Source organism: Acomys minous, assembly GCF_964271855.1.
Source record: "Acomys minous genome assembly, chromosome: 1".
Classification (NCBI taxonomy): domain Eukaryota; kingdom Metazoa; phylum Chordata; class Mammalia; order Rodentia; family Muridae; genus Acomys; species Acomys minous.
Genome location: NC_140483.1, coordinates 88,888,974 through 88,906,947, shown reverse-complemented (window position 1 = coordinate 88,906,947; position 17,974 = coordinate 88,888,974). Strand labels below are relative to the sequence as shown.

The window sequence follows — 17,974 nt, the reverse complement described above, 5'->3', positions numbered from 1 at the left end:
TCCTCCTTTTGGTTTTTCGAGATGGTTTCTCTGTGTAGCCTTGGCTGTCCTGGACTCGCTATGTAGACCAAGTTGGCCTTGAACTCACAGCCATCCTCCTGCCTCTGTTTCTCAGAGTGCTGATATTAAGGGTGTCTACCACCCACGCCTGGCCAGGCCTTGAGTTTTCAAGTCCCCAGAGATCAATTGTCTACTTGCAGGGATTGGCCTGTTTCCGTCATGTCCCCTCCACCGGCCTGATCGTTAGAGGCCTTCCTCAGCCTGCATGCTTTGTCCCACTGGGGCCCAGTTACTTGCCGAGTTCTAGTCCTGCAGGGCCTCACAGCCTGGCAAGGAAGAGAAGAGACCCAGGAATTACACTAAGAGTGTTCGGAGCCAACGGGTCAGAAAGTGCCCTGAGCCACACATGAGGCAAGGGACCAGAGAGGGATTTGAAGGACAATAGGTCTTAAAGGGTGGGCAGTAGAGGGGGAACAGGCACAGCTCCTGCTAAGAACAGCAGATCCCACACTGAGCTGTGACCAGGAGTGATAACAGCCCCAGTCACGGGACGTTATCTCATAGAGGATCGAGGAGTCCCCGGCATGGTATCGCGGGGTACAGTGATGCTCTGAGCACAGCTCTAGAATCATCCGTGAACCTGAGATGTGGTGAGTGTTGCCAAAGGGAAAGGCCACAGCATTAGCCTCCTTCTGTCCCACATGGCATGTGCATGTCACCCCAGTCTGCACAGTTGGCCCTGGCAAGGGACCTACTGTGAAAGGGTTGGGGGCAGGGTGTTCTAGAAGCTTGGATGTAGAGGGGAACCCTGGCTGCTCAATCAGGGGCACCTTGGGTGGAACTTGGGTTCAATCTTTGACCGCCATCTGATGCAGGTAGTTGCCACCTGAGCCTCGCCTGGATAAGAACTAGGCTGGGCAGGTGAGGCCCTTGGGCACACAGTAGGTATTGAGGACATGCTGAGCTCTGTTCCTCCCAGTTTTTCTAGACTATCCTAGAAGCAGCAGATGTTAGCGTCATTCGCGTCAGTGTCCTTATGATGAGCAGGCGTAGGGCATAGCACTCGTGTGGCAGACAAATGATACCAGTAAGGTGAGGGTCTGAGGGTTAGTCACTACACTTGCTTCCAGCTTTGTGGCCCTGCAGTTAGGCCACAGGGCCTTTGCTTGAGTCCCAGGACGGAGGAGGACACACTCCATCCTGCGGTATGGAGTGGGCAGTTTATGAAGAAAGGCCTCCGATTGCGTGGGGACATCCCTTTGCATCAGCTGGAGTGCTGGGTTGTGTCGGCTGCTAGACAGCCAGTATCAACCAGCAGATGCCCCCCAACCCACCCAACCCCTGGGCTGTAGGGAGGACAGGTGGGTGTCCTGGGCCAGGAAGAGCTTGGGGGTGCATTTCAGTTAGAGTGTTTTTCTTTCTCCCCTCATTGATTTGTACGGGGAAGGAGAGAGTTTTCAAACAGTAGGCATGTCCGCGTCCAGCCAGGCGGGCGAGTGATTAATCTTAGTTTGTTGCTGCTGACAGCCAGGAGCAAGAAATAATAAATGTTTGCAGGGAGAGGAGGGAGGGGAGTGAGGAGAAGCTGGGCTCTGCATCCAACAGTGGGGAGCACAGGGCTGGGCCTGCAGTGGTGTAGGGCCTGCCTGGTTTGTACAAGGCCCAGGCTTCATCCCCTGGGCCCTCAAACAAGCCCAAAAAGGAACCATAGGAAGCGCCAAAAGCTTCACTGCTCTGAGGCCACGAGCTCCTCAGTAGCTGCTGAACCCCCTTCATGGCCCCCTGGAGTGACTTCAGCCCAGCTCTCCATCCCCCCTGGTCCCCAGCAGGCCTCTGAGAGCATGCGGAGGCCCCCTTAAGGGCAAACCTTCAAGGGAGGCACAGTCACTCTTGTCTGGGGGCCCCATACAACCCGGCTCTGACCACAGGGCCCTGGGCTTTGTGTCTGTGCCCTACAGTCTTCTGGGCTGCTAAGTTGGACGTCAGCTGGAGGAAGAGGAATGCTGGGAGACAACGCTGGTGGCCCTGCCTGGGGAGGGAGAGGAGCTCTGTCCTCGGTGAATGAAGAGGGTTAGAACAGTTGAGGGCAGACAGGAGTGAGGCGCAGCAGGCCTCCCCTGGGAGGGGAGGAAGTGCCACCTGACAGTGCATGATGTCCAGCGCCCTCCCCAGGGTAGAAGCGGCCCTATGCAGTCCAGGTACTGGCTCGGGGCTCTTGCCCCAGCTCCCCAAGTACCTGCGGCATAGAATGTCCGAGCCTCAGTTTTCTCTCAGCTGTGACATATTTCATGGGCATTTTAGTGAGGAGACAGTGACTAGGAGGAGTCTCACGCATACACAACCTTGAGCAGGAGCTTTGCTGTTTATTGCTTGGCGGTCTTCCTTGTAAGCGTTGGAAAAGCCACAGGTTCTAGGGAGAGAGGGCTCTGCCTGTACCCACATTCTGTTAACAGTGGCGGCAGAGTTTGTGTGGGGGCTGGAGAGAAGACTCTGGTGACGAGTTTGATTCCAAGCTGACCAGGCATCCACGTGGCAGCTCACAGCCTTCGCTAACTCTACTTCGAGCGGATCTGATGCCCTCTTCTGAGCTCCAGGCACGCACACGGTGCACGAGTGGACACGCAGGCAATCCCCCCATGCACATAAAAACAGACAAATCTTGAAAAGAAAGGAAAAAGTTTGTGTGACTGTAACTAGAACATGCCCTCCACCCCGTGACTGGGAACTTGACTTCTACAGAACTAGGGTCGAATTCAGGCTGCCCTCTTCTAGATTGTGCCAGCTTAGAGACATCCCCTGACCTCCACCACCTGTACTCCCTGGGGGCTGAAGTGGACAGCTGTCAGAGGTCAGGGGCCTGGGCTGGCTTTCTCTTTCCTGTCCTCCCCACTGCCCTGTGTGCCCTACCGATCTCCCATCATACCCTTACCCTCTGTGAACCACAGGGCCCTCCTTATGCAGCCTGCCTGCCTGCCTGGTCAGGAACACTGATGGTCCCATGAGCGATCTTGAGGTGTAGACAGCAGGAAGAGATGCTTTAGATGGAACCAAGGCTCAGAGACAGGAAGTCGTTCTTCACCCTGACCCTGAACCTCAGGCAGCGTTTGAGATAGGTGGGCTTGGGCAAGGGTTGGGAATGGGGGGGGGCTTCCTCTCCTTTCGGGGCTGCTGAAGGAAAAGAAGATGGTTGCACTCAGTTAGCGTGCTTTGTGTTTTCTCCTTCTCAGAGGTTAAAGAAAGTGTGATAATTAAGAAGTTCAACTGCGGGCAGAGGGACCCTCGGCACTGTTTCAAAGCGAGCTGGGGGAGAGCGGTGACTTTGAAGTGTGCAGGTGGCCTGCAGAGTGAGAGGACGCCTTGACAGTTGTGATTCAGCAGTGAGATGTGCCTGCCTGCCAGCCAGCCAGCCACTCGCCAGGTCCCAGAGCCTGTGTGTCAGCCATTTGGGGGCCGGGGCGGGGGGGGGGGAGGTAGTATAAATAAAGTCCAAGCAAGTTCAGAAGGCGTGGGTTCAAATCCCACATTCTCCCCAGGTAGATAGGAATCCCATAGTAGTCCTGGCTCTTCTTTTGGGAAGAGATTCAGGCGGAGACCTCAGCTTGAGTTCCTCACAAAGCAGGTGCGACATAACAGCTCTGCATTACTGAAATGCCACCATGAGATATGACAGTGAGGACACCAGAAGGGGGTGGGCACTTAAGAAAGTGTAGCTCAGCTGGGTGTGCTGGCGCCTGTAATCCCAGTACTTTGGGAGACAGGGGCAGGCGGATCTCTGTGAGTTCGAGGCCAGCCTGATGTACAAAGTGAATCCAGGACAGGCAAGCCTACACAGAGAGACCGTGTCTCAAAAAAAACTAAAGAAAGATCTCCCTCTGTGACACACTGTGATGAGAAAAGCAGGCACTATGCTTTTGTTCTTGCAGCTAGCAGAGGTCATGTGGTACCACAGCTGTGCGAGCCGCTCAGAGTCTAATGCAGCCTGACATTCCTTCTGCCCTGTGGGGTCCATCTGAGCAGAAGGCACCCCCGTTCCTTACACCAGGACTTCACCAGATGTTGCTGGCAGGACGCAGGTCAGGCGTCCTCTGGCACCTTTCCCCAGGCAGTCGTGACGTGTCAAAAGCCTGAAGACATAAAAGCTCTGGGAATTAAGGCAGAACCTGAAAATAGGGCTCCTCTGCCTCTTAACCCATGGGGGCTTCTGCTTTCTTCTCTGAGTCCAGTTTCAAACCACCAGTGATGAAATGCAGCCTTCACTGTTCCCTTTTTATGGTGGAGGATGCCAAGGTTCAGAGAAGCCAGGAACCTGTTCTAGGCCACATAGCTAGGGGAGGGCAAGGTGGACTCCCTGACCCCTCTTAGCTGTTCCCTCCAACGAAATATGGAGGTACTGCGTGGGAAGTGGGGGTATCTAGAAGCTGGAGTCCGTTCACAGGCTGGGGTACCTCCTTAGCTTTTCAGGAGTGCTTCTGCTCGTGGATGTGTGCTAGGTCAGGAGAGAAGAGCTGGGGGGGGGGGCAGAGGGAGAGAGGGGAGGGGAGCCGCACCAGCTCGGGGAAGGACAAGGGCTGTCGGTGGATGGGTGACAAAGCAGGAAGGGAAAGGAAAGGCAGAATTGAGGGCTGTGCCCAGCTTCCTGAGAATCTAGGGGATCAAGGTTGTTGAAAATGTCCCTCCCAGGCCAGGCATGGTGGCGCATGCCTTTAATCTCAGCACTTGGGAGGCAAAGGCAGGAGGATTGCTGTGAGTTCTAGGCCAGCCTGGTCTGCAAAGCGAGTCCAGGACAGCCAAGGCTAACACGGAGAAACCCTGTCTCCAAAAAAAAAAAAAGTTTCTCCCAGATGCAGCTCTCTGTCCTCACCCCCACTTGTGAAGGTCTTGGGGTCAGTATGTGCTGTGCTGACTCTGCCTCACACTGCCAGTCCACACCGTTTGTACCAGGAGGTGATGCTTGTCGCCGTTCCCAGCTGGCTCCATCCAGATACAGTGTTGCCCTTTGTTCCTCCCAGGTCCTCTCCAGCATCTGAAGCACCCCGATTACATTTCCAGCAGGCTTTTAATTATCTCCTATCAGCCTGCTTCATCTGCCCGTGTGCCTCAGCCACCAGGGGAGGCATTCCAACCGCCCATCCGTCACCAGGAAGCTTCTGTGGCCTGGACACTTTCCTTTGGAGGTGCCGGCTGATCTCTCCAAACCAGAACGTTTTTTGTTTTTTGTTTTTTCTAATCACCCTCACACCAGCTTGTTAATGTAATGTACTGAATGAAATCTTGCCAGAGCCATCCAGGAAATGGTTGCTTGGGGCCTTCAGGGGGATCCTGTGCAGTGCTGAGGAGGAGAGGCCATGAGTGCAGCTGCAGATTGTGTCTGCGTGAGGAGGAAGAGCAGGCATCTACTGCTGGTACCGGGCTTCCCACCTCTGTGCCCCCAAGGCCTTGCATAAGGATACAGGGCTTTATGGAACTGTGCTCAGCTGTGGCATTGAGATGCTGCACAGAGGCAGGGGTTCGCTGCAGTCTTGGTGCCCACCTTGAGAGGGGTGTGGTGGAGGATTTTGTTTCTCTTCCACTATGGTAAACAATTCAAGGCTCCCAATGCAAACCCCATCAGCCCTGACTGTAGAGGCATCTGGTGGATCTCAAAAACCTCCAGGGCATATACAGGATTTAACTGTTCCCTAGACCTCCTGGCAGGTAAAGCAGAGTCAGGAGGTGAGAGATGTAGATGCTGCCAGCAACTTGTCATAGTCTTGTCCCACCTCCCTGCTCTGCAAGGTTATGACCCTTCTGGGCCTACAAGTGCTGTCTTTCCTTCTCCTGCTTTCATCATCAATGTTCTTGGTGTTTGAGGCAGATTTATGAAATCAGATGTCAGGTTTTACAGCCCTCATCTTGGCTCCCATAGCTCTAATGCTAAAGCTGTAAAGGCACCGTTTGGCTTTGTATGGGGGTATGAGTGAGAAGGGGGCCCCTGGCATGCATGTACATCCTGGCACTTCCCCTCCAACTGCTTAGATCCAGGTTGGTACCCCCAGTGGGTAATCCTCGCCCCTACCCCCCAAAACATTTGTCACTTTAATCATGCTTTTTAAGATTACTTCACCCAAGAGGTTTATCAGCAACAGTTGGGTTTGGCAAAGCTGGCTTATTAGAAGTGCTTTAAATAGAATATCTTTTTTTCCCCCTTCCCCCTTTGAAAGTTTTCCTTTTGGAAATCCACATGCGGTTGACAGCCTCCAGGTGTGGGGTTCATCCTGCGACATTCTCAGCCGGATGCTTAAGGTAGAGCATACAGGCAGGGAGGCAGACGAATTCTGATGGGGCACTAACAGGCTTCTTGCGTGTGGATGGGGGCCTTATAAGATGTACGAAGTTTGTATAGCCTCCTGTTGCCGTGACCACAGCATCTGAAAGAAAGAACTTCAGAGACTGATGGCAACTTTTTTCTCATAATTTCCATCCACAGCAGAGAGAGCAGAGCAGCTCAGTGGTGGGAGAACGTGCTGGAGGCTGCTCACATCGTTGTTGATTAGGAAACAGCAAGCTAGAGCTAAGGCAGGTGTAATCTTCAAAGACTTTCTCCTAGTGACCTCCCTCCCTAGCTCAGGCTCCGCCCTCCAAAACAGCACCATCTGCTGGACAACAAGCCTTCAACCCCTGAGACCTTAACAGATCTGAAAGGAGAAAACAGAGGAAGTTAGCCATCCTGCCCAGTGATCTCTGTGAGTTTGAGGCCAACCTGGTCTACAGAGTGAGTCCAGGGAAGGCAAGGATTATCCACCTGTAGCTGCGCCAGCCACCAGCCGTTATAGCCCTGCATCCTCTGCCTAATTCTCCGCCACATCTTTGTCATCAAAGGGCAAGTGATGTGTAAGACACATCCTTCCACAAAGTGAGGTGTCTGCCCTGTGCCCTGAACAGGCGGTGACCAGTGTCCTCTGAGGCAGGTAGAATGGCACCAGGAGCAGTGATTACGAGCTTGGGATGGTGACTCTCACGCCTGGACCATGTGTTCTGCATCCACAGAGCAGCATGCCCCTTACAAGTTCCGGTTTCCGGGCTGTGGAGATCATCGTTCCTGTCCAAGATAGTTCCAAGCCCAAAACACCATCCAGGGTTGATCTTTGTGGGAATCACGGTTTTAGCAGGCAGGCAGGCAGTTCTGATGGTGAGCAACTGTAACTAATTACTTGCAGCCATGCTTGAAAAAAAAAACATAATTAATGTGGCCAAACCCTAGCCAAATAATAAAATGGAGGCTTTGTTGTGTATCAAAGCAGAAATCAATTTCATTAGGGAGCACAGAGCTGGAGATTTAATTTTGAGAATGCTCTCTACCTTGTGGAAAGAGGCTGTCAGGATGCTGCCAGATTGAACGTCCAACATGAGCAGTTTTGCCCTCCAAAGCCAAGACAACTGAGAAAAGACGGTGACCTTCTGGAATTGTCGAATGTTCTGAGTGTGGCCTAAGGTGTGGCTTTTGCGCGTTAGCAGTTGTGAACATGTGTCCTTTCGTTTGGGTTAGAAGGTGAGAACTTTCTGTAGTTGATGGCTAATGGGGGTGGGGCAGGGGAAGTCAAGTGGGATCCTGTCCTTTGAGAAGTGGGAGAAGTGGGAGCTGGAAGAGGTGCACTTGGGAAGTCAGCAGGCCGCCCCACCCCCACCCCCGTTAATGGTGGAGTGCATTTGCAGATGGCAGGACCAGGAGCATAGCTGGACAAACCCACCAGAGACACCAGGCAGGCCAGTTGGGTTGCAAACACAGAAGTGACCCCAGGGAAGGAGGGCGTTGTACTCCCATAAGGCTATGCAGGAGCTGCCTTCTGTGCTCCTCTGCCCTTCCCAGGCAGATAGCATGCCTACGGCCTGCCAGAGCCAGAGCTTGGAGCAGGAGCTACCACCAGCAAGCTACAGTAGGTGTATTCCAGCTCAGAGCGGAGACTGGAAGGTGGGGTATTCGCTGGCGCCTGAGAGCTCACTGGTGCTGCTGCAGGAGCAGTAAGAGCATTCCCTCCTCAAGTGGGACTGGAAAGGTGGTCCTCAGGATCCCCTGAAAAACGCTGAAGGCAGGTGCTGGCCCCAAAGAGGCCCAGGGAGCCGCAAGCCTGGGAAGTGTCTTCAAGGACACACCCGAAGAAACAGTTTATGACACCTACCTCTGGCCCTCCGGTCCTGGGCTTTCAGGTACCTGTGAGGATGGAAGGCTTTTCCCCTCTCTGTATGTAAATAGGCATGATTTGATAGGCATTAGGTATCTTAGTTAGTGTTGGTGGGGCCTCCCTCCATGGTCCCCTGTCTCGGTGTATAGAGTGGGAGACTGAGGCCTGGGAGAGGGAAGCAGGCTAGGACCCTGAGCTCTCAACACTGGGCTCAAAAGGACTGCTGGCCAGGAGGTCTCTGGAGACCGTCACTGTTGTTCACGTGTCTGAGCTATTGGCAATCTACTACGTGCCCTAGAACTTGCAGACGGGAGAAAAGCCATCCTGAGGTTAGAGGACTATTGAGCCCACCCTAACCCAGACTCCAGACAGTGTGGGAAAATGGCTGCTTCCTCTCCCACCCTCCTGTTCCTTACTTGACCTCATAGGGCTGGGTCACTATGGTCACTATGGTCCTTACCACTGACGGCCTGAACAGATCACAGTGAGAGTAGAGGGACTGAGCCCTGCCACTCGCTGGGAGCCTCCTCTCTCGGAAGCTCTGAGTCCTGTTGTACTCCCAGCCAGCGCTCAGTGCCTACTAAGGTCATGGAATAAACTGGGGGGTTTTCTTTTGTTTTATTTTTTAGTTTTTCCAGATAGGGTTTCTTTTGTAGTCCTGGCTGTAGATCAGGCTGGCCTCACACTCAACAGTGATCCGCCTGCCTCTGCCTCCCAAGTGCTGGGATTAAAGGCCTGCGCCACCACACCCAGCTAAACTGTTTTTAATAGAACTCCCCTCTTTAGCTTTTTGAAACAGCATCTCAGGTCACTTGGCTTAACTCTAAACTCACTAAATAGCCCAGGCTAACTTCAAACTCTTGATCCTCCTGCCTCTGCCTCCTAGACATTGGGATTCCAGGGTTTCCCACCACACTTGGCTCCTCCTCCTGTGCTCTTGTGGCTCCCTCACACAACAATGTGGATTTGTTTTGTTTTTGCAGTCTGGGAGTGGAGGGAGCTGAGCTTGGGCCTCAAGCATGCTAAGCAAGTGTTCCACTCTTCTATTCACCTTTTCTTTTTTCTTTTTGGAGACAGGGTTTCTCTGTGTAGCCTTGGCTGTCCTGGACTCACTTTGTAGACCAGGCTGGCCTCAAACTCACAGAGATCCACCTGTCTCTGCTTCCCAGAGTGCTGGGGTTACAGGCATGTGCTACCGCACCTGGCTGCACTTTATATTTCCAAACAGGCTCTTAGAGTTACGTAGGGTCACCTTAACCTCACTCTAACCCAGGCTGTCCTTGAACTTGGAGTTTTCCTGTCTCATCCTGCCAAACAGCTGAAATTACAGGCCTGAGCCACCAGCTGGGTGGAAACTGTGCTTTCAGGTGTCTTAAAACACCACTTGCTGTTGGGAAGTGATCCTCAGGACGGTAAACACCCTGCCAGTGTCACCTCCTCTGCTCACTGATACTCAGTGACAACACTGGGACCAACACCTCAGGCCTCCCAACTAACCGGAGAGGCTGCAGGCAGAGGGCAGCTTGGCTGTCACTGGTTTGAGGTTAGCAGTTTGGCCGTGAACAGCAGAGCAGATGGATAGCATCTGTGTGGCAGCTTCTGACCAGCAGGGAAAGTGAGGCCAGTCTTGGGGGCCCAGCCCTGGGCCTTGCATCTGCACCAGAAAAGACCTTTGCTGCTCTTCACCTGCCAGCTCAGACCCCAAGAACTCAGGACAGCCTTTACAGCAGGTTCTGAGAGGGGCAGCGTGGGCCTCAGACCCAGGGCAGGCTGGCTGGCCTTGGGCCCTGGCTTGTATCCATCCTTGTCTCCCAGGCCCAGGAGTGTTCTCCCTCCTGTGAGATACAGTCCCTGAAATTTGGTTATGGGAATAGGAGGGCCAGGTGCCAGGGTTGGTTCTTGGAAGGAGTCTAGAAGCCTTAGGACCCAAGCCTTGTTGGCAGGTCCTGTGTTATGTCTTGAGCCTTTACCAAGGAGCCAGCTGGCCTTCAGTCACATTTGTTTATCCTGGAAATGTGTGCGCAGACAGCTAGGTGTGATTTCTGTGCTGGTGACTAAGGAGGAAGTTGGGGTGATAGGCCCAGTTGAGAGCCTCAATCTTCTAAGGAGAATGTGGGCCGGGAGAGACCTGTCTGTCCATCCTATTTGGCCCAGGCTCGTGGCTCCTGCTTTGTGTTGTGTCTGTGTCTCCAAGCCCAGAAAGCCACGTGGATGGTGCTGGACAACAGTGCCTGTTCTCCCCTCCCCCACCCATGCAGCCACGACTCTCGCTGGCCTGAGAGCAGCAGTGGAATGACCGCCATCTCAGGAGCCCGAAGCCCAGGGACATCAGTGGGAGCGGAGACCGAGCCAGGATGTGTGGCTTGAGTCTGCTTGGGCCGGTGCCAGCTGTCACTGCCAGCCCTCCTGCCGGTTTCACATGTTCACAGATGAGTCAGAGGGTGGGTGGGGAGCACTGACCCAAGGGGGAGACACCATCAAACCACATTACCTGCCCTGTACGGAGCTCCGCTCACTCCAGCCCACGTCTTGTCATTGACAGCTGGCTGTTAGGATGGCACCTCATGTGGGTTTTTCCAACCTCAGAAAATTGCCCTTAATGGTCTCATCTTGCCCCACCTCCTCTTCGTGTGTGAGATCAAGCCTTTTACTTCTCTGTCCACCTGCCTGTTTGTCCCTCTGAAGATGGCCCTGCACTAATGCACTGAGATTTACGGAAGGCCTTCACCCGGGCTGTCATTTAGAACTTGAGGTATGCTGGGCACCTCCGGAAGCCTGATCCCTGCCGGTTTCTTTACTGAAAGTATAATTATTTGACTATAAATCAAGCTGTCTGACCAAGCAGCGCTTATATTTAGACATTTTTCCACCTCTGGCTTATCACTGTCAAGGCTCCCTGGAGGTGGTGGGGTGCAGGTGTCCACCCTGTGCTCTGTCAGCCTGTTCTGTTCACCTACTTCTTTGGACTCCTGGGGCATCTCTGCTGGAAGGGGCCTTGGGGCCCCAGCTTGTGGGTTTGGAGGGCACAGTCCACAGTGAAGGTCACCTGTTCATGCTCCAGGGTCATTGCCCTGTGACCCAGCAAATTGCTTCTCCCTCCCTTCAACATCTGTTTTTCACATCTGTGCAGCGGACATCTGGATTTACTGCCAGTCCCCTACCTTCGTCATAAATCACCGGAACAGTCAAGAGCTTCTCAGGTGATCAGACCCAGGGCAGCACTGCCTACTGTTGTGACCACACCTGTGATTCCCCGCACTAGGGATAGGGGCTGGGATGTATCAAGTCAAGGCTAGCCTGTGCTACGTAACAGGATCCTATCTTTAAAAAAAAATAAAATTAAAGGGTACTGCTATGATTTTTTAGAGGTGTGCATAGAGAAATCACCTAGAGATCACTGTGGCTCTCCATGGAGTAGAGCTCAGTCAAGGTGTCACCAGGAGAGGTGTGACAACTTACTCCTTCAGTCTCACTTAGGCAGATAGCCTAAGAAACTTGTTTCCTCACCTGTACGTTCCGGCTAGGGAGGCCTGTCTTCTGGTTGCTGTGGTGAGTATAGAAACCTCTGCAGGGCAGCCATACAGTGGCTGACTGGTGACACTGTCCTCTCAAGTCACCTGATGGATCGGCTAGAGCACCTGCTTCCCAAGTTGAAGGAGGGTTTCCCTAGAGACGTGGTCCCAGCACGGTGTCCGTCAGGGTCAGGGCAGGTGGGGATATCTGGGAGAATCATGAATTCAAAGCCAGCCTGGGCTACATAGCAAGACCTTGTCTGGAGAGGTGAGAGGGGTGTAGAGGTCTGAGGCATAAAGCTGGTGGCTTTGGGGGGTGGGGCGGGGGCAGCTGAGAGGCAGGGTTATGGCAAGGACTGCCTCTTTTGCAGCTTCTGTGTGGCCATGGAGGGCCATCTTCCAAGACAGTCTCCCTCCCACGGTCATAGAGACTTGCCATTAGAGCAGGGCCTCGCTCCCCTTCAGTTTAGCACACATGTCCTGTTTGTCATGGGCACATGGTGTGTCCTGCATGAACACAGAACCTGCCCTCTCAGGCCTTGAAGCACAGTCCTCCCTCTGTCGTGGAGAACAGGACTCTGCACCCCCACCCCCCACCTTCCACCCCTCCAGCTGTTGAGTGTGTTGTAAATCATGGCCTCACTCTTGGCTCCTTCACTAATCTGCCCCCAAATCTGGGTTCTATGGTCAGATTTAGATGTTCGTAAATGGCCCTAACAAGATAGGCATGCAAACCCTCAGGGTCCCAGCATGGGAGTGCCCCGCCTGAGGCTTAACCTGCAACCTCTGAAAAGACAGTTTAGCAGAAAATGGTCTTAATTTGTGGTTCATGCATGCAAGCCCTTGCGAAGGCCGGTGGCTAGCTCAGGGGTCCCATAGGGGAGTTCTGAACTCCAGGGAAGGAGTCTGACCCACCGTAGAAAATCTCATGGCTCGAAAGGCATCGCTCTTATAGAGAATTGTTCTTCTGAGAGTTTCCTCTTCCCCACAGGAGCCTTTCTGGGCTCCCTCTCCAGCTTACTCTTTGGAGCTTACAGCTGGGGAGGCCTCAGAGGACCGCAATTCCCTGCTCTAGGCAGACCCTGGCTGCAGGCTAGGCAGGCGCTATGAGCCCAGAACAGGGAGTGTGTTCAGCTGGGAAGCCACACAGTAAGCAGATAGGGTCTCACAAAGCACAGGAGTTCCCTCTCCTGGGACAGGGCAAGTTCTAAGACCCACCTGGATCCATTCAGTTGGGGTGCTTCTCAGAGAAGGTGAAGTCACAGTAGTAGCTACAGGTCCTGAGTGCCAGGCTGAGAGGGGAGCCCAGGCTACTGAGTCCAAGACACATGCATTAAAGCTGGATATGGTCGAAGACACCTATTGCCGGCACTTGAGAGGTGGCAGGGGGATCAGGAGCCCAAGGCCATCCGTGACTACACAGCAAGCTTGAAGCCAGCCTGGGCTATGTCCCTGGAGGAAGAGAGAAAGGAAGGGGTTAGACCCCCATCTTTCTCCAAGAAATAAGGTGCATGGTTTTCTGAGCCTAAGTTTCCCCATCTGCAAGTGGTGCTAGTCATATCAGCTGGTATCCTGAGTTCTGAACTGCTTCTGGGGGCCATGGATGGTCCAGAGCTGACAGATATGAAACGCTTGGCTCGAGAGAGCAGCTCCCTGTCACCTTTCTGGCCAAGGCAAAGCCGGACTCCTCCTGTGCTGATCCATGCTAGTCCCACAGGGCTATTTCCTCCTTCCTCCCACATAAATATTATATGCAAGTGTTTTTAAGTCATTTCATCATGAAAAGAAGCGATTTAACATAACTATTACCCAAGATCCTTCATGAAATATGCATCAAGCAATTAGGTCTAAAAGCAAGAGGTGAGGCCTCGCACCCTGGCTCAGTGGCGGGCAGCTGTGGGCTGAGTGATGTTTTATTAAAGCTCATGATTAGGAGGCGAGGTGGGGCCTGTTATTAAGGCCAGCACACACCAGGCCTGCTTGCTAATCCTGGGGACAGTGACAAGGAGGTGCTTTTTGTGATGGTAATGAGCGATGTAAGTGCCCTGACAGCCTGCGCACTCCGCCTCCCTGGGCCTTACAAGAGAGGTCACCCACCAGAGAGACACCCCTAATTGTGACTTGGCTCTCACAAGATGTCCTATCAAAGGAGACAGCCAACAAAGGAACAGTTGGCAGGAGCCTGTCCGAGCTCCCTGGGAGGGGTGCTGTCCTGGGACCACAGCGACACCCTTGCTGCTGCACCATGTCTTGAGGAGCATAGGAGCACAGAGCTCTGGTGGCCTCTGCATCTCCCTGGCCGGGTGCTTCAGTGTATCCCAGGGGTGACAGTACAGTAGCCACAGGCGACACACCCTTGTGTGGCGCGCCGGTCTGCTACCTACAGAGATTTGAATTCTTCCTTCTGGTTCTAGTTAGATTGCTGTTGCTGCGATAATACCAGGCTGGGTGTTTTGGCACGTACCTTTGATCCCACCACTAGGAAGGCAAAGGCAGGCAGCTCTCTGTGAGTTCAAGGCCACCCTGATCTACATAAGAAGCTCAGAGCCAGCCAGGACTGCACAGTGAGAGTCTCACAAAAGAAGCAAAAAGAAGCCCAAACCAAAGGCGGCTTGGGAGAAGAAGGGCCTGTTGACTTGAGGGAGTGTTGAGGAAGTAGTCTGAGAGTCGTACCACATCCACAGTGAAGAGCAGAGGACAATAAACAGTCCAGATGTTACACCCTGCCCCCACCCCCGGCCAACCTGATCTAAACAGTTCTCCAGTTGAAACTTACCTGCTGATTCCAGGTTATATCAAAAAGACAATAAAAATGAGCCAGCATACCTGAGGGTCTCTGTTCATGTAGTAGTGCCAGTGGCCAAAGCACCCCAGGTAGCACTTCTAAGTCTCTTATGACCGGCTGGGCTGGGATCCCACACCATACATGCATGCACATGGGGTGTCACGTGACCTTTGAAATGACTAAAGACCTAAGAACCTCTTGGGGTAGGATTGCCACCCTGTCTTCATGGCTGGGGCTTCAGGCTAGTCCCAGTTCCTGGGACAGTTTTGTGTGTGGCCCCCCAAGTCTGTCCCTCTGGTCTCTGGCTTGCCCTTGCCAGGTGCCTGCCTAGTGCCTCCTTGCCTCTCCTGCTACCTTGCCTGGCTTCGTGTGGAGCACTAAGGGTCTGGAACGTGTTCTGGGAGAAGGCTGGGCCTTGCTGTGACTGCCGTGGTGGCCTTGAGTGCCCTGTGTGCATAGGAAATCCAGCCTGGTGCCTTCCTCCACCTGTGCCTGTTAGAGCCATTCCCACCCTTGCTGCCTCCTGGATGGCACAAGACTCTAGTGTGGAAATCTGTTAACCTTTAACCTTGAGAATCCCTCACCCAGACCCCCTTGAAGTGTGGTGGGAGCTGTTGCGTCAGCCTCCAGGAGCTGTGGCTGCCTCTGTCTTACAAACCCTCCGCTTTGCTCCCTCCGATGGGACTGTGGAGCGCGGTCGGTTTCCTTGGCACCCCTCTTCCTCCCAGGCTCAGCAAGCTTCCTGGGCGTCTTCTGGGTGTCACCTCACTGCAGCTTCAGGTCCCTTTCAGAATGGCTGGTGTTTGCAGGCTCTACATCATGCTGAGAGCATGAGTCCTTGGCACACTGGGCTTTTTGTTTTCTGTGTGATATGTTGGCCTTGCCAGGTGCCTGAGTAAGCGTTCCCCACCCCCCGCCTCCTCCCCCATCCCAGGGTGCAGTGACCCTTCACTGCAGAGCAGAGCTTGCCACAGGCTCTGTAATTAGAACATCACAGCCTTAAAACTCTTGATTTAAATTTCAGTTCTTCACAAGAATTATTCTCTCTCGAAATGTAATTGCTCTCTGAACGATTTCCTTTAAGCCCGGGGTGACATCTCTAAATGCACCATTGTGCGCAGATGCATTGCCAGGCGCATGCACATCATTAGACGTTTCTTCTCTCCATTTGGAGAGCATAGCAGGTTTGGGGGGCCCCATTCCACCCAGAGATAGATAAAGTTTAAGACCTCCATTGGACTGTAGAGACCAGAAAAGCAACTGAGGCTCAGGAAGACCATAGCCCTCAGAGTCCACATGAGACTCTTGGCTTACCTAGATAGCCCTGGCTGCTGGATCCCTAGGGCTGTTCACAAGTTACCCAGGATGGGCCCTGAGATGGTGGCACACTCCCAATCAGAAACCTTAGGTTTATTTTATTTTGTTTTGTTTTATTATTTTTCATACATTGGTATTTGCTTGTACATTTATGTGTGTGAGTGTATTGGATTCCCTGGAATCTCCATTTACAGACAGTTGTGAGCTGCCATGTGGGTGCTGGAAATTGAACCCAGGTCCTGTGGACGATCAGCCAGTGGGATCTCTCCAGTCCTGAAACCTTAGGTTTCTAAAAAATGAAACACACTGGGTAAAATTGCACAGTGCCACAAGAATGGGTACAGGTCAGGTTTGGGTAAATGAACAGGAAGTGGCAACCTGCACCAAGGCAAGGTGATGGAGCCGTGCGTGAGCCAGAGTGTGACTGGAGGGTTAGGGACCTCAAATGGAAGAGGTCTTCCGGGACATGCCATGCTAAGAGTTGAAACACTTGGCCTTCATCATCCATGACCTGTACTCACCTGGCATGCTGCTAGGGTGCCCGCTGGGATGGACCAGGACTCAGGAGTTCCCAGCAGTCAGGGTCTGCCATTGTTTTTCCTTCAGTTTCTCAAAAGCTGTTCTTCCTGAACAGAGCTGAAGCCAGGTAGAGTGGGCACAGAGATCTGGCCCTGCTCTTGCACAGGCTCTTGGGGAAACTGAGTGTGGGGGTGGGGTGGGCATGGTTATCACAACCTAGACAGTTGAGTGCAGATGAAGCCAGAATTCTCTTTAGGGCAGTCAAGTAAAGGAAGAGACTCCGCCCTTGAGCTTCTGGGTGGCTGCTGGTGGAAAGCATTTTCTGCCCACATTCCATTGGCTATAGCTCGTCATGTGGCTAACTGTACTCGAGAGAAGCTGGGAAATGTAGTTCCTGGCTGGGTTGCCCCTTCCCTCAGACGTAGTTACCCTCTATCTAAAAGAACAGCTTGTCTGCCATTGCTACATACCACACTGGCCAAGGCCACCTGTCAGTGGGGGGCATCTCACATAAACCTGCAAGGTTTAAACAGGTCCCTGCATCAGTGCAGGAAGAAGAGCTAGTTACCCTCTCAAAATGCTCAAAAGTTTTCAGATGGAAAGTCTTTATATACATTGCTTTAGCTCTGGACCCCAGTCAGATGCTGGAGTGGAAGGCAGCCTCAGGTGTGGCTGCGACCCCTTGTCCTAGACAGCTGGGAAACTTTGCACCCTTCCCTAGTGCCCAGAGCTAGCTCCTGGGGAGTATGTGTGCATGTTGGAGCAGAAGCAAGTGCAAGCAGCACCTTCACAGCACCTCCTCTCTCCTCAAGCACTGTGCGCGTCCTCTGACCTCTGTGTTTTGTTCACAGGAGCAACCAGGGCTTTATGCACATGAAACTGGCCAAGACCAAAGAGAAGTATGTTCTGGGTCAGAACAGCCCCCCTTTTGACAGTGTCCCGGAAGTCATCCACTACTACACCACCAGGAAGCTGCCCATCAAAGGGGCCGAGCACTTGTCCCTCCTCTACCCAGTGGCTGTGCGGACTCTGTGAAAAGACCAGCCTCACCCTGCTCTGTGACCAAGACTATCACTTGGAGGAGCTGGCAGGGCACCGACCAGCTCTCTGTGTTGCTGGCGGTGTCCAGTGTGTGTCGTGTGTATGGTACTAGCACACCACTGCATGTCTTAGAATGCTGTTGCCACTTAACAGGGTTGGAGAAGGCCTGGATGAAGAGGGACAGCCGGCTGCCACAGCGCCCCAGCCTCTGCCCCACCCCCCTCCTTGAGTTTCTGTGAATTAAACTATTTGCAATCCAAAGAGATGCCTTCCAGGGTGAACAAAGGTGGAGCTGCTCCGGTGGTGGGCGGGGCCCAGCGGTGGGTGGGGCGGAGCCCTGGCCTGCATCTCTTTGTTCTCCAGTTGTCAAGAGCTCACCTGTGTGTGGGGGACAAGGTTTTCCCATTGGTGCTGGGAGCCCAAGAGGCCCTGGGAGAGCCGCCCCCTCTGGTGCATGTGTGAGTCTCTGGGAGTGCATATCGAGTGTACACTGACGAGACTATGCCATAAACCAGAGTAAGCCCCCATCTACCATTAGATGTACACTCTGTAATCGTTAGATGTCAAGGAACCATTGTGCAGTCGAAGAGGATGCAATTATTTATGAATAGGGTGTGTAAATAAAATAGTCATTTAATATA

General features: G+C 53.2%; 1 protein-coding gene across 1 annotated transcript in view; it reads left to right on the top strand.

Moving 5' to 3' along the window:
• SHB (SH2 domain containing adaptor protein B) overlaps window positions 1-17,974 on the top strand; it is a 109,580-nt gene extending 91,606 nt beyond the window's left edge. The window contains exon 6 of the mRNA XM_084778222.1: window positions 17,144-17,974. Within this exon, the coding sequence (XP_084634348.1) occupies window positions 17,144-17,327 (184 nt within the window). The 3' untranslated portion in view covers window positions 17,328-17,974. The remainder of the gene's footprint in view (window positions 1-17,143) is intronic.